At 38.9% G+C, this 21422-nt stretch overlaps 2 protein-coding genes across 5 annotated transcripts; both read right to left on the bottom strand.

Moving 5' to 3' along the window:
* Window positions 1-352: 352 nt before the first annotated feature.
* On the bottom strand, window positions 353-13344 carry tbata (thymus, brain and testes associated). 3 transcript variants are annotated; one of them, XM_088634631.1, is made up of 10 exons: window positions 13222-13344; window positions 12791-12875; window positions 11767-12011; window positions 6411-6599; window positions 5901-5995; window positions 4544-4711; window positions 3430-3511; window positions 1287-1425; window positions 784-833; window positions 353-656 (listed from the first exon to the last, which is right to left on the bottom strand). In XM_088634631.1, exons 2-10 carry the CDS (start codon window positions 12835-12837, stop codon window positions 598-600), a joined length of 1074 nt encoding a protein of 357 aa, XP_088490757.1. In that variant the 5' UTR covers window positions 12838-12875; window positions 13222-13344; the 3' UTR covers window positions 353-597. The 3 variants fall into 3 exon arrangements, with proteins under 3 accessions (XP_088490757.1, XP_088490759.1, XP_088490758.1); XM_088634633.1 differs by having other exon boundaries at window positions 1305-1425; XM_088634632.1 differs by having other exon boundaries at window positions 4544-4714; window positions 5907-5995.
* A 4736-nt stretch (window positions 13345-18080) lies between these two features.
* LOC148661217 (protransforming growth factor alpha-like) lies at window positions 18081-20855 on the bottom strand. Of its 2 annotated transcripts, XM_088638145.1 has the most exons (6): window positions 20786-20855; window positions 20492-20551; window positions 19632-19752; window positions 19169-19315; window positions 18646-18716; window positions 18081-18379 (listed from the first exon to the last, which is right to left on the bottom strand). In XM_088638145.1, exons 1-6 carry the CDS (start codon window positions 20823-20825, stop codon window positions 18375-18377), a joined length of 444 nt encoding a protein of 147 aa, XP_088494271.1. In that variant the 5' UTR covers window positions 20826-20855; the 3' UTR covers window positions 18081-18374. The 2 variants fall into 2 exon arrangements, with proteins under 2 accessions (XP_088494271.1, XP_088494272.1); XM_088638146.1 differs by lacking the exon at window positions 20492-20551 and having other exon boundaries at window positions 20786-20852.
* Between the last annotated feature and the right edge of the window lie 567 nt (window positions 20856-21422).

Raw genomic sequence — 21422 nt, 5'->3', positions numbered from 1 at the left:
GGGTTAACTGGCTCCTGGGAACATTGGCCCTGGTGTGAGTGAATGTCTGTGTCTGTCTGCCCCGCGATGGACTGGTGTCCCGTCTAGAGTGTATGCTGCCTTGCTCCCTTTGCTTGCCGAAACAGGCTCAGGGTCCCCCTGAATATGATAAAGCGCTTAGAAAATGGAAGACCGAACAAAACCTAGAAGAGACAGGTGTCTTTGAGGTTCACATTGGGACACCAGCTTCTCATCTAATCAATGCAATTCAAATGTACAGGTATCTAAATTTCCAGTTAAAACCAAGAATCACGATCACTCATCACTTTCTTAAGCAATGAAGCATAAATTAGCACACAGATGTACATCAGGCTCAGTTAAGGACAGTTTATTGCTTCTTTTTAGACATTTTATATCAATGTCTTTGATATACAGTTTTACAACATGGGTATATGAATTTTTCTTGCGTCTTACAAATTTTCTTTGTCTTACAAATCACAATCAGGAACTAACATGACAGTTTCTAATAATGTTAACACAACAGACAATCTGAAGGAGCAACATTTTGCGTATCTAAATAAAACCAAAGTTTTGTTATGATCTGCAGTAATTTCACTTTTACGAAACGTCAGCCTTGTCTGTGTGAATCTGAAGGACCTCTGCAGTTCCAATACGGTCTACAAAACATTAATAAAAAAAACTAGATTACTTTAAGAGCTAAGTGATTTTCAAAAACATTCACTGTGCGAGAAAACTGAAATACATTTTTAGATTTGTCAGCATACATATAGATTATTGTATTACCTGGCCTCTCGTCTTCTTTGATTGATTCTTGATTCTGCCCTTGGTTGGATCTAAGCAGAAACACAATGACTGAATCAATTTGCTGATAATGGCTTCATGCCACATTACTAGCTATATGCAGTGCAGTATTACCGGTAAGGACACTACAGTATGTAATTAAAACTCATGCATCTGAGGCTAAAACCTGAGAGATAGAATCACAGCTAATCTAGGTTTGTGGGTAAGATACAACAGTTCAAGTCAACATGAATAAAATCCTTAAACCTACATGCTGAATACATGCTAGTCCAACACTGCAAGCCATGTGCTGAATTGGTCAAGGGCTGCTCGTCAAGGATGTGTCATTTTGCACGACTTTGATGTGATCTAGAGTTGGTCACAAACGCACACTGACAAAAGGACCGGCATTGCCAGAGCCATGCTTTGTGTGCCAGTGCGCTGGTGTCCTGTGAGCCGACTCCTCGTGCTCTGAGACTCAATGAGTGGGGCCGCGTTTGTTTAACCTGCGTCCGGTGAAAGACCTTCTCATCAGCGGAGACCCCTGAGTGTGGAATCGCTCTCCCCGGCTTCCACTTGTGTGTCGGCTGTCAAGGCTGCTGACGTCTACTGCCTGCTGGATCATCTGCATCACCAGGTCTTTCTCTTCCGAGACGACCCAAGGAGGAAAGTTCAGTTACTCTTAAACTCAGCCTTTGTGCTAATTGTATAAACGGTGCCAAACATGCCTTTTGAAAACTGTGATATTTAATGGCAGTTCACGTTATGTGGTTATGCGTTTTATAACACTAAACATGCCAAAAACATTTCTGGCTTTAGATTTAAAATATCAATTGCACCAGAGTAGCCTTTGGTTTAACGATATAGTATTTGTTACCTTTCAATGACTACATTAGTGAAACTTAAGTCTAAGATGCCTTAATGTTTTTCACAAAATGCCTGTACCGTGTCTGTACTGCACATCCTTTCAGTACTGCACATTTCATGTAGTTTAATGGCAAAAACCTTCAATTAACAGCAATTTGTTCTAATAAGAATAATAATATATCAAAACTGTTATATACCTCTTGCTGTAACAGTCAAATAAAGGCTAAGGTTTTCTTATAAGAAAAGAAAAACAGAGCCATTTAATATAAATAGATATGGCAATGGCTCGGCCTGGCAATATGAAAATATAGAGGAACATATCTTTCTTGACAGATTATTTAAACTGAAGAGACTGGTGTGAGTCTAGGTGTGAGAGAGTAAGTGATGTACGAAGGAATATGTACTGTAGCTTCTTCACCATTTCTCTTAAGCATCCACACCCTGGTTTGCTAAATAAGAAGGGGCTGAAAACACGAGTTACAGAAGCCATGAATCTCAATAGTGTCAGAGATTGTAAGCAAAAAGTGGAGGCTGAACCTGAGGTTCAGGGTGTAAGAGGTGCGGCCGTCTGTGAAATTACAATACTTCTTCAGCAGCTTCCGCTCCTGGTCTTGGGGAAACCTGTGTCCCCGTGTTTTTTTCTTTCCAACCAAGTTCTTAATAGCAGAAAATTTAAAACAAATTGCCTATTTCAGAGCTATTTTAAAACATGTTTTCAGCTCTTACAGTATTGAATGGAATTTGTCATCAGTACTCAGGTGTGGCAGCTGAATTGTGACCAATTTGACAAAAGCTGAAGTAATGTGGGTATGTCTGATACTGTCATTCCCACCTTTGCCTGTTGATTACTGGCCACCTGTTAAGAGCTTTTAGTCAGAAATAAGGAAAGAAAGTCTCAATTAGCAAGATGAAGAAAGAGTGTACAAAGGTCTGTACAGTGAAGCTGATGGAAATGCAATTTAGCGGGGCTATTTTAAAATCAGTACAGAAGCAAAGAAAAAAAGTCTAAACAAGCAAACAGATCCAACACCAAATAGCTCTGGTGACTGATGGCCCAGCTGGAATGGAAACCAGCAGACAGAGGTCCCTTTGGACCAGTACTGAGAACCTCTGCTCTTTGTGGAGTTTTGGTTCATTTATACCAGTTGTCTCCAACCGTGGTCCTGGAAAGATACCATCCAGAAAAATCTCCAATATCACCACAGATCATTGGATTCTGAAGGTTAGGAGCACTTATAATTAACACAATTAAAATAACTTGTCCCTCAAGGCTGTCAGTTTCTGTTCCAAATGATTTCTGAATTACTTAAATCAACTAAATGACCTGCAATCTTTCACAACTGTTCCAAGTCTTCAGAGTTGACACTTTAATGGTTACTTATAAAACCTGCTGGGTTGTGGCTCTCCAGGAGCAGTGCAGGAACTGGCTAATTTTATAGACTAATTGAAGTTCACTAAATAGATGTTGCTGATCCGATCTCTCAAATTCAAAAGAGGCTGTTTTAGGTATGAAAGAAATGATTGACGATTTTCCTGGTGGTGTAGTGAATGGAATTAATTTATAAAAACACTATCTATACTTTATTTTCAGGATAGCAGAAGGGTTAAGGATTGGAAAGTACTATGATGAATGTAAGAAAGCTTGTAGTTCCAAAAAACAGATTACTGTAATTGTAGAATTGCATTTTTTAAAATGCACACCTGTGACAGAAGGGAATCTCTTCCAAAATTAACAAAACCATTCTTGAAGCATCAGCTCTATCAGGGGATTATGCCTCTTACCTCTCTGGCCCGCTAACAGTAGCCACTGCTGGACCTGTGACAGGGAGTCTGTTTGCAGAATCTGACACAGAAGCTCCAGAACCTGGTCAGGGTCAAAGGGATTGAGGACGGGTCAGAGTGACACATATCAGAATCAGAGTTAGTCAATCCATATCTGACCTGCCAATACTTACAACCTCCTGCAGCGAGAATGGATTTTGGCAGCTGTATAGCATTGCACACCACTGTTGCAAAACAAAATGTTCGACTGAGGATAATTTCAGCGACTAAAACATGTGCAAGCCATCAGTGCAATTTTAGAACCTAACACTGAAATAAAAATCAAGTTGCACCTTGACCAGATGTGATTGAACAGTCACTTGGGATAAAATCTGTAAAATGAATAAATGTTAATGTACTTTTACTAAAAACCCAGCAATGGTGTTTGGGTTTGCAACATATCTGATCTATATAAAACCTTATCCCTGGATTCTAGTTTTTTTAATGTAAGTGCAATGAGAGGGGAACATTCAGCTCCTCTAGACTGTTTGGATACTAGTAGCTAATCCAAGGACCTCATCCAGGCTCTTCTTGAAAGAAGCCAGGGTATGGTCTTCAACATCATGGCTGGACAAGCTTGTTCCAGACTCACACAACCCATTGGGTAAAGAAATGCCTCCTGTTCTCAGTAATAAATGTGCTTCCTGCCAAAGTCATCAGTCTGCATTTGTACAGACTACGGTCTTTGTGCTGGTGTATAATGGCCATATGTCACCCAGGTGGGGGCAGCACTTAAGTGGTGGATGGTGGACTGTTATTTTGTTCTAAACTGCAATAACAAAAAAACAGAAGGATCGAGATATTTAAGACGTGACAGATTCTGAGTGCTGAGGTTCAGGAGATAAGTGCAGTGTGGATGGATCCACCTGGCATTGCTGTCACTGAGATCAAGGTTGCTACTGCAGCACCAACACACCCAGGCCATCAGGCAATGTGCCAATCATCTCTTACTGCACTGTAGGCATATCACTGGAACTGCGTCAGAGGGCAGGCACGTCTGAATACATCACGAGTCTGTGAGCACCAGAAGGAACAAACAGTTGCCATTACTACAGTCAGAGCTGTGTGGTGTTACCATCAGTTCCTGGTCATGGAACGCTGGTGAGGGCACTTGGCCTCTGGCCCTGGAGTGTCTCCTGGAGGCTGGGGTTGAACGCCGGCTGGGGGGCAGCGAGGAGGCAGGGATTATGCGACCAGTCTGTGCAGAATATTGTGTAGCTCTGCGAACTGGGCCTTCCTCTGCCTGCTGACACAAAACACAACACTTAGAGTCTGCTATAACTACAACTACAATTACAGTGTTCACAAACAACCTGAAATGAACTTTACATTTAGTTTATGTTATTTTTTTATTTTGGTAATGACTTTTTAGACCTCCTATATAAACACAGAAAAATAATTCAAACATATCAGATAATTAGATTAATAAGTATAATGTGTTTTATTTGCAGAGCTTACTGTGTCATTTCATTAGCTGCATATCATATGATAGGAGCAGAAGTCTAATTAGTTTAATCTATAGCAGTCTGAGTAAGGAGCTGTATCAGCATATTAGTTGGAACACATTGAGATTAATTCCACACTCAAATGTAAAAAGAAAGATAGGGTTGACTGTGTGCAAAGTGCACAAAAAAGATTTTATAGCCAAAACTAATTAATCTCTTCTTGTTCCACAGAAATAGTAGCTAAACTTTGCATTTGAAGTAAAAACTGTAATTGAATTCAATTCCTACTTTAGGTTCGTTTAAGAGTTATTTTATTGTTATTGTAAGTGAAAGATTTTATCTTTTGAATGGCAGAACTGACACACCTCTGGACATAGCTTCAGCCCTCAAATTTCAAATTTGAGAAGAAGCAAAATTCTCAGGTTATTATACTGTACAGTACATGCCACTGACAGCACAGCAAAACAGAATTTTACTGGGTTAACTAGAAAGAACTAATACTGTTCCAATGGTTAACTCTTTGATGTACAGGCATTAAAGAGTCTGTCCTTGAAGAATCATTTTTTAAATAACAGCCTTTTGATGTATTTAAATATTGTTGCTCTCTGTAAATCCCTAGGGCCATTACCCCAAAGACAAGGCTTGACATCTCAATTAAGCATGACAAATGAATTGTTTCGATACAATATGACAGTGTTACTCACTGCTGTTTCACACATTAATTGTCAGCTATAAAAATGAAGTCAACATACTGTATGAGTAAATTAGCTCTTGGTAAGAGAAAACTCTACATAAATTCTTCACTGTGCTGACCTACAGAGTGTCCAGAGTTTTGTTCAGCACTCACTTAGAAATGATAAATTGTTTTTTCCAGTAAGCAAAGACTTTTATTGCTATTCTTGGCTTGCTTGTCATACAGATAAAGATTTATACAGTATCTTCCAAATCTCTTGGTAAAACACATACATAACACACACATACATAAACACATACTTTTTTGCCATCCGTCCCAGGTGAAGCTGCAAGAGAGAGTTGGGCTGCGAGATCTTTAAGTTCCTCCCTCCAGGCTTCGGAGATCAGACCTGTGGTCAGAAGCACATTTCATTTGCAGTTCAGTGTTTCTCACCATTGCTCACCTGGCACACGCGCCGATTCTGCTCTGGATGCTACTGTTTACCAGTATTTCAGAACGAGACATTTTACACGTTCTTTCATCCTTTATACCATAACCTACTACTGTATATGAATACAGGAAGGTGAACTTGAACAAATGACCACTAGATGGCTTCCCTGTCTGTAGATAACTGAGGGGCTATGGTTAATGAGCCTTAACTATATGTTAATGCAAATGACAACATCATGCAGACGGAAATAAATAATTTGTGTTATTTCAGCCCTGCGCCACTCTACTTTCCCAGTGTATCCCATTCATAAACCTGCTACAGGTATTAGCTGCTCAAAAGGCAGAGGTGTTGAACCTCTGAAGACACACCATACCTGTTCCTTGCTTCTGGGTGTTATTTCCATACAGATCGTTATTTCCATAAAGATCCCCAAAGGGTATTTTGATTCCAGGGGCCCCCAACACGGTCATAGGAAGCTGGCTTGTAATGAGGGGGTGAGGAGATAATGGTGTTGAAGCATACCAGTCGTCGTTTACTGTGCACACGGGTCTCCCATTTAGACCTTCAGAAAAAAAACAGGTGCATTAAAGGTATTTGGTAGGAGAAGTGAAAGAAAGCCAACATTCACATAGCTCAATACTGAGCAAAGGAAAGTTCCTTAAAAAAAAAAGTTTCAATGTATTCCCTATTCACAGTTCCCTCTAGGTTTTATTGCACATTTACTTTGTCATGGTCATTCTACTGTACATCTCTCTGTGCTTTGCAATGACTACACTTTCCTTATGCTTTTCTTATGGCATACAACAGTAAACAATAGGAGTTGTTAATGAAAATTCTTTCCTTTACACTGTACAAACCTTGAGAATGTTTAAACTCCCTAATATCAATTGTTTTGGCCGCTAAAGAACAAAGAAATGACCAATAGCCCTTCTTGGGATTTGATTCAAAGTTTTCAGCAGAATGCGTTATATATTTATGACCCTCCCCCTGAGCAAATAATTCTTTCTACTTCAGAGCTAGCAGAGCACATTTGAGTTTAACTGTGTCTGGAGGAAGATCTTCGGCATAGAAGATAGGAAAGAGAGCATATTCATGAGAACGCCTGCTGGGATCTGAGGGGGACTTCAATAATTGGAAATGGGGGCGCATGAAGGAGGGGGACAAGGCATGGGGGGAGGGGGGGGCGGAGCACTGTATGTGCCCAAAGTTGTGAATGTGTTATTTTCTGAGATGAAATTAGAAAATATCACAGCTAGCCTCATTAAAAGGTCTGAGGTGACATTTCTGTAAACCGAAGAGTAAGGAGAGTTTTCAGGACTGTATGCTCAGTTATTGTGGCTGATAAAAAAGGACCCATTTCTATGTCCAGCATGACTAGGCTAAGTGATAATTGCTGGCACTTAAAATTACAGGTAATATTCTTCTCAAATCATACAAAATATTCGCATCCATCCTCCCACCCATCAGCTCTGTTGGTTCCTATCTACAGACATTACTTTTAACACCACCAATACACTGCATCCAAACAGGTTTATAAGACATTAATCTTGTGAGTGATATTTCAGAAGAGAACAATATGAGAAGAAGGTCAATAAAACCAGGATTTATAGGCAAACAGGAAGTGGTATGTGTTCCAAAAGCAGTCCAACCTCAAGACTTGCATTTCAGTCCCGTCTCATTTTAATCAGGATTACCTCCACTGCAGGTTGTGGTAAGGGAAGTGATGTGTGGTATTATATCCAATAAATTATATTCTGTGTTAATCTGTATTCTGTGATGGGACCTAAATGTACTGTTTCAATTATTTATTCATGCCAGGTCAAAAATCAACTGAAAATCCTTTCTTGCATACAAAGGAAATCAAGCCGATACCATGTTAGAAAATACTGAGGGTATTGTGGGAACCTGTAAGGCTTCTATTTAGGACAGGTCATTTGTTGAAAGAAAAAAAGCAGAACCGTAATCAGACTGCTGAAACTAAATTTCCAAAATATTTTTAATCGTTGCAGTAGTTGAAGAATCCCAGTACACTGCCAAATTTTCCCTAAACCAGATTGTTCCAATATATCCATCCATCCTGTTTTCTAACTGTCTGAACAACTTCAGAGTCGCAGGGGAGCCAGTGCCTATCCCAGCAAGCAATGGCTGCAAGGCAGGATACACCCTGGGTTGGATATTCCAAAATTAATCTGTCAGAAAAATCTGGAATTTCCATTTTTTCTGATGTAGCACTCAATTTAGATTTTTTATTTGTGTTAAAACTTGGGTTCCTTCCCACAGAGGATAAAAGACTGTTGGCATACCTTCAAGGAGAAATAGAAAATAATTAAAAAGCAGTGATATCACTTTAAGTCTGAAGGCACCCCGCAAGTTGTAGCTTTTTTAACAACTTATTTTAAACTTAGTGCTATAGGAGAAGAAACAAGCAATTACAGAGCAAAACAAACCACATACACACAATTACAGTTGCTTAGCCAAAAAACACAAGAGAAGGAAAGAAAAAAAAACAAAGAACAACCTCACATCTGAGCTCCTTTATCAACGGCAGCATCCCAAACAACCAAAAAAGAGTGCAGCTGATTCACAAACCTTACTGGAGACAAAACACCACATAAATAACCTATCCACACACAAGAAAAAAGCAGCAGTCTATCAAACTGCTCAGAATAGTCTTCTTCACTCCAGTCTGCTGAGAAACTCTCAAGCATTGCTAGTGTTAACAGATACAGAATGTAACAGGACCTCTGGGAACAGGGCGAGAACAGCACCAAATGTATAACCCAGCACAGACTCAATGTATTTCCAAAACCCATTAATTTGGGAACACTCCCAAAACATAGAAACGTCCATTACACTGGAGATACAAAGTTGACAGGTAGTATTTGCTGATAACGTCATCTGAACTCTAAGTCGAGTAGCACAGAACCTGGTAAGAAGCTTGAACTGGATAAGCTGGTAGCAAGTCACAGCTTTGATGAAAGCTGGAAGAACCTTGGACAATGAACTCCTAACTTACCCTGACCAAGTACTTGGTCACTTACTGTACTGTATGTACCATTTGTCTGGGGAATCCCGGTTAGCTAGTGATACAGCCCAGGCTTGAACCCATAAACTCAGTCTCAGTCTTACCTGGGAAGGAGGAGCCCACATTGGACTTTACTTCAGACTCTATATCATTTTCATTTTGTCAGGAATAGCAAGCAAACCACTAAAACTGTGATGAGATACTAAATCACCTATGGGCACCGACTCCTGAATGAAGACAGTATTGGCTATTTATTTTAAACAAGTGTGAATATAAAATAGCAAATAGATCATTTCCAGATTATGTGACCAGTCCTGCTGTCAATCAATAGATCAATTAGTGTCACTTTCATAAAACCTCAAGGCCATCTGAAAACTGTGGAAAATAATAACAGACAGGAAGACACTACGCTGGAATCATTCTACTTTATTTGTGGACTTTGTTACCTCCACTCTGCAAAGTTCACACAAGCAGTAATGGAGTGCTGTCCTAAAGAAGGTTCCCGTTTGTCACCTCAGCTGAATGACACCACTTCATTACTGGTTAATGCACATTGCAGGAACCACATTGTCAAACAGATTTCAGAAGCAAGCACATTCTTTTTAAAAATAAAAATGTGTAGAACTCTTAACATTTCAGCACCGACTGGAATATTGTTTTGTGATTTTAATTGCACAGATTAACTGTATTATTCTGGTGACTCATTTGGAACCACTGAAGCATAAAAGACAGCCACTCCTTTGTAGCAGCTTTTGCAAGTCAGTCAGGCTGAATTCACATTATGTTTGGCTCCCAAGAAATAAGAAATCTTTATGTGCACTTGGAGAGCCCTTTATATTTACTGGATAAGATAAAACCAAAACACTTTAGATGGGTACTCATTTTAAAACTAGAACAAAATCTAAAATTGTAACAAGAATGAGGAACTATTTTATTTTACCTGTTCGAATACTTGCTCAGAATAAAAGAGGTGTTATTCCTTTATCACCCAAAGACAAAGCCAGTCTTAGGCTACTGCGCACCACTAAACATCTGGAATCAAACCACTAGAAATCACATCCAAGTTTTACTGACTAGGTAGCATCAGAGCTGGTGGCTATAAACCAAATTATTATACTCATTTCTGGCAGAATTATCTACAATTAATGACTCATGCAGATGACTTGGCTTTGCACAATTTTGGCTTTGTTTTTAGAGTGAAGCACTGAGTCCAATTTCAAAGGTATAAAATGGCAGCAGGAGTCTGAAATAACTAGAGCCATGCAGAACAAAAGAAAAGTTACAAACGAAACCAGGTTACTTGGCCCTTCTAGCCAGGCTCAGATTTTGATGTTCCTAGGCCCTAGGCACTTACACTCTGAAATGTGCAAAAAGAGGGGTAAATGCCAATTGAATTACATTGCTTGACATGATGCAGTTTAAACTATTCTAATGCTAAACCACGTGATTGATGGAGCAAGTTGAGCGACCATCACTTCGTTACTTCTAATTTCTAGAAGAGCCGCTAGATAGTGTATGATTATTGATTTGGAACACCTACAGTCGATCGCAAGCATGTTGTTTCAGCTCGTTTTTCGTTAGTCACTAGTCACTAGTGTTTCCTTTCTTCGTAGGCCCTAGGTACTGTGCCTATAGTGCCTAATGGGAAATCCGGCACTTCTTCTAGCCCATTTGGAGATACTAGCTAACTGATCCCATGATTGCATCCAGCTGTTTCTTGAAAGATAGCTTGTTCCAGACTCACACAACTCCTTGGGTAAAAAAAAAGTGCCTTCTGTTCTTGGTTTTAAATGCTCTTTCATATACAGCAGTTAATTTGTATAAACCTCTGGTTTCACTGTTCATGACAAGTAAATCCACTCGACTGACTTGGAGGATTTGAAATACTTGGGTCAGTAAAGCTATTCACCATCTTCCTTGTATGGAACAGGATGTCGAGTGGTCAGAGCAGTGAAGCTATCTTAACCAATGAATGTGCTAGATGAACACAAAAACACAGAGGTGCTGTAGTGTTATGGGAGTATGGAACAAGCTACCAAACCATGAGGTTGAAGCCATTACTCTGGTTTCTTTCACTGCATGAGATCCTGGGATCAACTAACTACTAACTACCAAACAGGCTAGATGGGCCAAATGGAGGAGGCAAATAAATGTTATTTAAATACTTTGTGAAATGACCTGCAGAGGTAATCGTATCAAAAGCACTACAGTATCTCATTCTATTAACACTTACAGTTATGTGCTCAGCAAGAGCAAAGCCCTTTGAAGCTCCAGTGGTAACAAGTCTGGACAAGAGATTAAGCCTTGAGAGAGGAAGAAGCTTATTTAAACTGATAAGGCTCTTTTCCCCCCTTGTAACTTTCAAACAACACTCAAATCAATGTCAGTTTTGTATAAGGCCAAAAGAAAGATGAGCTGAAGATATTTATACTTTTCTCACACACAAGCTGGTGAGTGTATAAATATTTTAAGCAGTCATTAAAAGATTTGCATCAAGAGGAATTCTGTACATCTGTGGTGGATTTCTTCTTCTTTTATCTGCACATAAAGACAAGAATGACTCAAGTTAATTTTCATTTAATTCTTATTTGATTCAGATTTTAAGCTATAGCTATGCTGAAAGGAAAGAGACAACCCCAAAATCCCTTTAAAAAGGGCCATGGATGAGGTGTCATTCTCACCGTGCTGTATTTCTTTGGCTCACCTTGAATGTGTGTTACTCTGTTGGGATGTGGGTTGTGTCTGGAAAAGAAGGAATGGTGACTCAGCATCCCAAAGCGTGGACTGCCTTTGGCTGGTCCTTTCGAAGCCCCAGTCAGTCTCAGAGGATTGTTAAAAGACACTTCTTCTGCTTTTTTCATGTTCCCAAGAGCAACCTTACGGTTAAAAGTGCCAGACACAGGATCCCCCAGTGTCCCCATTCGTTGCCTTACTGACAACTCCATGGCCCTGGAAGACAATATTTAGCAGCATGAATGAGGCTGAACCAGTCATTTCTTCTCACTGGATTGTGGGTAATGATGATTCCTTTGCTCTGTTACCATGGCACTGAATAAAGAAACAACTGGTCTCTCAATCAGCACATGGAAATAATGACAGATACAGTTGCATTCAATTAATAGTTTTATTCACTTTTAAAAATATGGACTGATTCCATCAAAGTTTTTGCTTTTACTTTTCTTTTTGCTGGTGTTGTCAAAATAGGTAAAGGAAGACAGGGGACAATAAATCATTTTGATTAACTTTCTATATTAAATGCAGAACTTTATTTTTATCTCCTATCAGTGCTGTGGAATTTAACGGAATGGCCTTTTCTTTAAGACTTTAAATTGACAATGGTAATTTAACGTTTCCTTTTACCACAGACCATAATCGTAAAGCTGCTTAAAAAACTGTTGTGCTAAGACTACATACACTCCTTTTATGTTTTAAAAGAGAATTTTTGTGATGTGAAATAATTTTAGGAATTAGTTCTATTGTCTACATATCTTGTCTATTTTTTCTCGTAATCAGTATCTGTATGGAAAAGATTATTTTGAATCACTTGTTGCCTTCAGTTGTCAGGTCTATAGTGGTACTTTTATTCCAGTAATGGGGACACCTAGGAGAATAACTTCTTAATCAAGATAATACTGCTCAATTTAACAGACTGTACATTAGATCCATCTTAACCTTTCATGAACTGCACACTATATGTGTGACTACTACTACTGTCAATCTGTACTTACTCAGTTTTTTTATCCATTTTGGAGTCATTACTTTCTTCTGCTGCCATTTATTTTTTTTTCCCCAAATCACAGCAAAGCACAGGCCCTAAAGAAATGCAAATGTTTGTTCAATTCCCAAAAGGAGTATGAAACAAAGTTCTAAAAAATTCCCCAAAAAGAATTTGTCTCCAACATCAGATAGAAATAAATACTTAAAACATTTTAGACCACGGAATGCAAAATAAGTAAAATTCTTCCTTAAAACTGGGCATATTTATTTGCTTTTTTGTAATGTAATGCCAACAACTCATGCAGAAAGAATTAATGTAAACACTTGTAACAAATGTACCAATGTATGGAAAACTTTAAAACTAAACTCTGCTTCTTGAAATCATTCCAATTTGTACAGTTAAAGGTACCAACTTACAACTGGTACATTAAAAGGACCTTACCGTTGATCTTTTCAGTAACGCAGGCCTCTCTCAACTCTACCGAGGTCCACACAGCACTCAGTAATCCTCTCAGTCCTCTGCTGGCACTGTTTGCAGAGTTGCTAGGAAACTAACTCTCAACACATACAGAAAATCTGGATACAATGGACTGGTTGGGCACCATACACTTAAAACATTAATTAAATTTACTCACAATGCGAGTAGAATTGCAGTTTGACATTTGAATTATATTCTTCACTGTTGCCTATGTTATGCTGTGAAAACCATTCTAAGACCCCAAAACGCTTAAAGGACTTTGCATCTCAAAAATAAGTGCATTTTTCTTTAAAACAAAAATTTAGAAATTACCTTAGAAATGAACATTGTGTACCTATGACACACAATAATAATAAAATAATAAACTTTATTTAAAGAGGACCTTTCATACAAATAGCAGCTCAACTTTACAAACCAAGCATAAAAATAAAATATTAAAATTTAGAGAAATACTTTCAGTTGTAAAGGAATACACAGTAACACAGTAAAGCAACAGAAATGTCAATTTATACTTGAAAAATAAATAAAAATAGGAAAGTCCTAATAATACAATACGTAAAATGTCGATGCTTGAAAGCACTTCAAAATATAGACTACATTACAAGGTTAATACAGTTATATTATGTAGTAAATGCCAGACCTTAGAGTAAAACTTGCATCCTATAGAACAAGAACATGAAACTTAATATCACAACAAAGGAGATGTATATAAAAACTGCTGAGGAATTTTTGCTTTGTTTTTCCCCAATGGACTTGGTAATGGCCCCTTTCAACAGTATGTGTTCTTAACCGCCTGATCCTCCATGTTGTTTACACTAAAGTAAGTGATACATCATGCTGACAAAAAACATGCTTCTGCACAATTCGTTTCAGTCCATTTGATGAATTATTTATCTTTGTTCCTAAGACATGTCATACTAACTCCCTTACCAGCGTAGTGTATGACTGCTGAAACATGAATGCAGATGAAGCTGCAATGCCCAGTCTTGGAACTTCTTCCTGGAGAGGATATCCTGTTGTTTTGACTGCCTTTCACCATCCTCCCACAAACCTCCCACTGAGAAGGATGCATTTGAAGGAGAAACTGTGGTGAACAAGAAAACTGGAAACCATGTACAGTACATTAAGGAGGACAAAAAATAATTTGAAGAAGCCTGTTCAATTGAAGCAATATTTAATCATTACTGCACATTTAAACATAACTTTCATTTTATTTCCCTGGACCTATTCCAAACTATACAGCCTCAGATAACATTCTGAACGTAATGTTCAGAATGATACAGACATTTTGAAGCTTTGTCTAAAAGAAATTTACTACACAGAATGCAAGGTTGTATGATGCAGATGGAAATTGTCTGACCATACTGAAGTAAAGCAATGGAAAGAAACCCATTTTTCTTCCCATAAAGATAAGGATAATGGCATTTCCTGTCCTGTCCTTGAAGGCGGTGAATAATTTTCTAGAATGCAACACATTTCGAAACCTAATTCCAGGACCATCCAATTAACCTGTTAATGAATGGCATGAGACAGAGGGACATCCATCCATTTCATAACAGCTTCTTCCAATTCAGCATCACAGGGAAGCCTGTAATAATGATAATTTCTTACACATACTGTATAGAGCACTTTTCTGGACACTTCACTCACAGTGCTTTACAGGTAGGACTCCCCTCCATCACCACCAATGTACAGCCCCACATGAATGATGGGACAGCAGCCATAGATGCACCAGCCTGCTCACCACACACCAGCTATCAGTGGGGAGAACAGAGTGATGAAGCCAGTTAATAGATGGGGATTATTAGGAGTCTGTGATTGGCGTTGGAAATTTGGCCAGGACACCAGGGTAACACCCCTAACTCTTTTCGAGAAACACCCTGGGATTTTTAATGACCACAGAGTCAGGATCTTGGTTTTAGGTCTAATCTAAAGGAGGGCACTTTTTAACAGTATAGTGTCCCCATCATTATATTGGGACATTAGGACACAGACTGCAGGGTGAGCACCCCCTACTGGCCTCTCTAATACATCTCCAGCAGCAACCTTAGTTTTTTCCCCAGGTCTCCCATCCAGGTACTGGCTAGGCTCACTGGTTTAGCTTCAGTGAGCTACCCAGTTGCAAGTTGCAGGGTGATAAGGCTGCTGGCAAGTAATGGACTCTAAACATGGGACACCAGCTCGGGGGACAAATCCATGGCAGGGCAGACACTTGCTGCAAGGGCCAATTTTCCCAGAAGCCAATCAGCCTACCAGTATGATTTTGGGCTGGAGGAATCCCACCTGATCACATGGGAGAAAAAAACTCCCCAACCTGGGGCTCTATGTGTGTGAACTGAGATCAGGACCTCACCGCTGCACAGCAGTAATGCTAACCACAGCGCCACTGTGCCACCTAAGGGACATGCACGTAGAGACATATTTCCTAAAAAAACCTACCTTTGCTTCGTGGACCTTTTTTTTCGACCAAGCAAGAAACAGTTGCACAACGCACACATAATGAAATGTAGTGTAGTTTTGTACTCGCAAACCCCCATACATGAACACGTTTTTCCAGTTCCAAGCTCATTGCAGCAAAGCCACTGCTCAAAATGAAGAGGGAGGTCGAGGACATGCTGTAAGAACATTACCAGGGTAGAATGTTGCAACACGAAGCCAACAGGACATTCAGAGCCCAGCCAAGAAATGGTAACAAAGCTATTACTATTAGTGCTGCAGTCCAAGTCTCAATAAGGTAAACTTTCTGTAGTGGTTCAAGTCTCCCATAATTAAAGATCATGAAAAGGTTGGTTTTTGAAACCAGATTTGTAAACATGGCTACTTTCTAGAGGAAAAAAAAACCCAATATAGTTTTAGCAAGATGTACTCTTAAGCCCAAGTCATGATACGGCAGAAATGAAGGACACATTCCACTACATTAAGATTTATGCAACTCTACTGAACCAAAATCAGAATGTTCTTTTAAAAAAAAAACATGGAACCTTCATTAAAACCATTTCAGAAGAAGATTCCTGTGAATTGAAGTGTAATATATTGCTTGTCTCCCCACCAAATTGAGTGCTATTGCTCAAATAAACCAAGAAACAGCATTCGTGTTTTTGTCTGCAGTGTATAGGCTACCTTTTATCTTTATTTCCAATATAACTTGAGAGCAAGTGCATATCAACAACCAAGATGCAGTATGATATGATCTTCAGAAAGTCTAGAATTTTAGAGAACTTTAAATTAAAAAATATGCATGCTGTCTTTCTTAAAAGGGCATTTGATCATACATTATACACACTGACTTTTAGAATATAAATTTAAAAGGCAGCAATTCAGCCCATCTTGCCCATTTGCGATTTAGCAGTGAAACGATCCAAGTATCTCATTCAGCTGTTTCTTAAAAGAAAGCAAGGTATCAAATTCAACTGAAAAAACTTAAAGCATAGGCTGGCCTAAAATAACCCTTGGAGAGTTCCTAAAGGTTACAGTTTAAAAGAAAAAAAGGAATGAGCCTACAGGGAATCTTGCAAAAAAAAAAAAAAGACCTCTTGGCCTTTCCTCCAGGCATTCAATTTTTATCTTCACTGAGCAACGACCCTGAAAAACACACTATTACTGTACATCTGCTCATCCAACACAGGATGGTGACAAGCAAAATTGGATTGCTGAAATTCCCCATCTGATTAAAGTTTTGATCAGTGAAAGCAGAAACTGATGCACCTTCTTGAAACATTTAGAATTTTACCTTAACAGTAACCCTGCTTTTCAAGTTCAAACTGGCTGTATTGCACACCAATTATTCAAAAGGAAATGGACAAACATTTAAGATAACCAGCCTCATTAATTCTAGAGGAGACTGCTACAACTCTTATTCATACAATAAATGATAAATAAATACATAGACAGCAGTTGCCAAGTGTCAAAATTAAAAACCTTAAATTAGATGCTTGAAATACAAAATTCCTTTTAGTAAACTTAATTCACATCCCATATTTCAACAGATGCCACATGTGGAAAAAGTCACCTCATGTAGACATTTACAGTACGCAAATACCAAAAGCCTTCATGAATACCAACAAATAGCCAACAAATATTTTGAGGAGGCTTTTCCTCTTTTAATAAGCAGGATCTGTCTCGAGACTAAAGAGACCTTTTTAAACCTTGATTTTTCCAGTCTCGGCTACTTTCCCCCTTGCCAAGAGGGCCCTTAATCTACAGTGCTTGTTGCCTGTAACTTATCAGCTTGTTGGTTTAGACTTCTCTACATTCAGTCCTTATTTCATTAAATACATTATTTCCACTATCAGATCCCACAACTTTACTCACCAAGTCCCCTCCTTACTCCTAAAGGCCTCTAAAGTGATCAATTGATCACCAGACAGCTGACTGACACTAATCAGCTAACTCCTAAAGTCTCTTAAGCCTAATTTTATGTTCTTACAGTACATTTTAGCTCACACACCCAAGTGAGGGCAGTCCAGAAACTCCAATTAGCACAGGGTTCATGCCAATAACAAGTATCCTTCGTCTTTTTAAGAGCCAAAACCATTTTAAAAACAGTCCTCGCATAGAAATAGGTTAACAGGCAACCAAGTCAATATTCAGAGCAATTGGCGCCACTGATTTCCCAACCCAGCTGGAACATAAACCAACAGACATCTTCATATTCCTAGATCAGGATTAAGAACTGCTCTAGAATCCAAGGCAGCGCTTATCTTTACCTGAGCAGAAGGCCAGGTTAAAAGATCAAAATCTGCAAACTGAATCCAGTTCTCTTTTTGGGAGGAGGGTTGTCCTTAATTCATGAGTCTGAGGTAGCACTCATTTTAAAAAAGCAGTGGTATCATACAAAGTTTATTTAAAATGAACATAAAATTCAACAGTACAACATTGAAAACATTCCACCCGAAGAATAACATGAACATGTGCTTTCAATTCATTCATCTTTTGCACCACAACACTACAATCTCATACAGCAAATCAAATCTTGGCTACTGGGGGTCCAGCTTCAGCATGTTCAGGTTCTGCAAATTGGACAAAGCTTCAACTCCATTCACAAATTCCAGAATACCCCAAAACATTTAACCAGTGTTTTTTTACATGCAGTTGCCAGTCTTTAGATGCATCCATTTTTAAACTGCAGGGGGGGAAAAAAAGGTTAAAATGTCATCTCAACAATTAGCTTTCATTAAGATGGTAAAAGTGAATTACTCAAAGAAAAAAAAAACAAAGATACCCAATAACATTTCTATACATCTTCCTTCTGGCTCATAAATGAAGGGCTTGTGTGATCTAATAAAGGCTCCAGTCTGCAGGGGCTCAGCTTAAAGATTTTAATTCCAGGTGGTACTAGTCATTTAATGAAAAATGGGGAGAAGGGGGCATTAAAACATCAGCTGTTACCTTGAGTATGATCCAGCATATGACACTTGATTTCAGTCTCAGTCTTGGACTGCATGCTCCTTCTGCAGATGCTGTTTGGAAAAAGCAAGAAACACTGGTGAGCTGGGAAAAGTTCACTTTATAACAGGCGTTCCTTTTGTATGCGTTTGGTGCACACATTTTCCAGGTCTCTTGAAAGCCCTTATGCTGTTTAAACGGATTCAATTAAACTTGTTTAAAAACCCAGCTGGACTGAAAACCTGTCACCAGCCCTCCAGGACCAGAACTAGGGATTCCAGGTTTATATACCGATAGATGACATTCAAGAGTGGCTCAAACCAATTTTTACTTAAACCCTTTGTGGTCTATTCAGACTTTAAAATAGCACCAGCAGAAAGAGTCAACTATCTGGGCTTCAAACAGGAACAAGGGAAGATTCAGTAGCAGTAACAGATTACAGAATGTAAAGAATAATGGCCTGGGATATGAACACTTACTCCAAATATCAAATCATAAAGGGGGGTTAAAGGATTTTTAAACTTACTATACAGCAAGACATGAGGCAAGGATCAAAACCACAGCCACAAAAAGAAGTATTGCCACCGCATGGGGAAGGAAGTCCACATCCACAGACAACACAGACAGGAGGTTGACATATTGGCACTGGTCCCCATCAAAACCACCAGGGCAGCTTGAGAGGAAAGACATTACAAATTCATTTAAATTACTACAAGGGGTTACAGACACTAGTTAAGCCATTCTCTGGAGGACATTGAGAAGGATACAAGTTCAGAGCTCTAAAGTCAAACTTCACAGGATAAGATGTAGACCACCCTAGGAGGAAACTTTCAGATTTAACAGTAAATGCAATGAATTACAAAGCCACTAGTCACTGTTCAGTGTCTCTCACCCCCCGTTCCCAGAGCAGGAAACCCCCATGTAAAGAGTTCATGCACCTACAGAGCAATGGCTAGAAAACAGGGAACTGGGTGCATACAGTAGCTTACATGCAAGACGCAGTTGATTCAGAGACTAAAAATCTACATGACCCTTCATGGCAAAATGCAGTGTAGGATTCTGGGCAGTCGGTAAAGAGGCTCTTCTGCATCTTCGTGGAGTTGCTTTGCACTAGAAGACAAGACCACAAGAATAAGCTTGGAACAAAGGCTGCACACTGGGGCTACCCAACATAATGTACTGTGACACCCTGAGCCACCAGTCTTGAAGGAAGCAAGATTAGGTGATGCTTGGCTCTAATAGCTACTGACTAAATCAGGTACTATGGCCCAATTAGTCTCCTCTCATCAAGAACAGTACTTAAGGTAATGGTGATTTTGATCCAATTTGTTATTAATCAATGTAAAGACTAACAAAATTCTGCAGTGGAGCAAAGCCACAGGCTGACTAGTCCAGTTGTGCATTGATAATGACCTGTTCATAACCCACCTGAATATTGAGATAAGAGACTTTTTCAGATCTAATTTAGGATACTGACCATAAAATTATGCTCCTTAAGATTCTTGGCAAACCTTCCTTAATCATTTTAATTAAATACTTCAAAAACCCATATAGTTAGGAAGTGAAGTGACTCTCATCCATTTTTTTCATGAAAAGCCACTTATGACAACAGCTGCTAACTCAATTTGAATTTTTGCCAGTATATCTTAGCAGGTTAATACAGTACCTTTTCACCATATACACTTTTCTGTTCTAGATATATACAGTACTCAGCCACCTACAAACACCAGAAAAAGTACAAGCTACAGTACACAGGGCATGGCCACTAGTGACTTACTGTACATGTACCTGCTTAAGTGCATGAGGAATGGTCATCATACCTCCTCAACTGTTACATAAAATACCTCACCTTCAGAAGCCGGCAACCCATCACCCTCTGTAGCACTTGTTCCAAAAGAGGTAGCAGCCGCTGTTCAGATGGGAAATGAAAGATTGATAGATATTTTGAAGCTTTCGACATTCAATTAAAGGCTCCATTCCTCATTGACCTGAAAGGCAGCACTTAAACTAAAACGTTAAGTCCCATATAAAGATGAGCTTTAATTTAACGAACACCCTCAAATTTAATTGTAGGCTTACTACTTCCAAACAAAGTGCCACCTTTGAGCCACAGAGCTTTCAATAGAATTATAATACTGCCAACCTGAGAACAAGAGAATCCCTTGGAAGAAATGGTACATCATTAAAACAGACTGCTAATATTACGACAATATTAGCAGTCAATATTAGCAGTCGTAATTATATATTACGCCTGTTAAAGAGTTTTTTTACAGCCCTTGAAAAAATAAAATAAAACTGAATAAAAAACAGCAGTAACAAGAAGCAGGGACACCCGAAGCTACTGTTTTTAAAGCTTGATCACCTTGAGTTTAATTATTAATTTGTAATCAAGTTGATCTTAAACACGTGCGTTTCACCTGAGTCTTGAGAAACGCCAGTGTGTAGATGTTTTTTTTTTCAAACTCCAAATTCTACCGAAAGACGGTAAGGTATCGAAACGACAAAGGCTGTTTTAAAGACGGGGTGTTAGTGAATGATGCAGTAGCCTTACACACAGCAAAGTATGAATTTACATTAATTTTACTAAAAAGCTGGTTTTATTGAATAATAATAATAATAATAATAATAATAATAATAATAATAATTGCTTACACTTATATATCACTTTTCTGGACACTCCACTCAAAGCGCTTTACAGGTAATGGGGATCCCCTCCACCACCACCAATGTGCAGCATCCACCTGGATAGCATTGAAATGATAACCGCCGGGTCATTTATG

This window comes from Lepisosteus platostomus, chromosome 6 (genome assembly GCF_059453375.1).
Source record: "Lepisosteus platostomus isolate fLepPlt1 chromosome 6, fLepPlt1.hap1, whole genome shotgun sequence".
Classification (NCBI taxonomy): domain Eukaryota; kingdom Metazoa; phylum Chordata; class Actinopteri; order Semionotiformes; family Lepisosteidae; genus Lepisosteus; species Lepisosteus platostomus.
The sequence above is the reverse complement of the archived record's forward strand: the minus strand, read 5'-3'. Positions and strand labels throughout refer to the sequence as shown.

Bases quoted from the DNA above. Each gene is read 5' to 3' on its own strand.
- LOC148661217 (XM_088638145.1), bottom strand. From the start codon at position 20,825: ATGATGTACCATTTCTTCCAAGGGATTCTCTTGTTCTCAG. The intron at 20,552-20,785 runs GTTGGCAGTATT...CCATCTGAACAG, and splicing joins AGGGATTCTCTTGTTCTCAG to CGGCTGCTACCTCTTTTGGA. The intron at 18,717-19,168 runs GTAAGTTTAAAA...TTTTCCAAACAG, and splicing joins GCCTCATGTCTTGCTGTATA to CATCTGCAGAAGGAGCATGC.
- tbata (XM_088634631.1), bottom strand. From the start codon at position 12,837: ATGGCAGCAGAAGAAAGTAATGACTCCAAAATGGATAAAAAAACTGA. The intron at 4,712-5,900 runs GTTTATGTATGT...TTGTGTCAGCAG, and splicing joins CGGATGGCAAAAAAGTATGT to GCAGAGGAAGGCCCAGTTCG. The intron at 3,512-4,543 runs GTAACACCACAC...GACCCTGACCAG, and splicing joins TCCATGACCAGGAACTGATG to GTTCTGGAGCTTCTGTGTCA.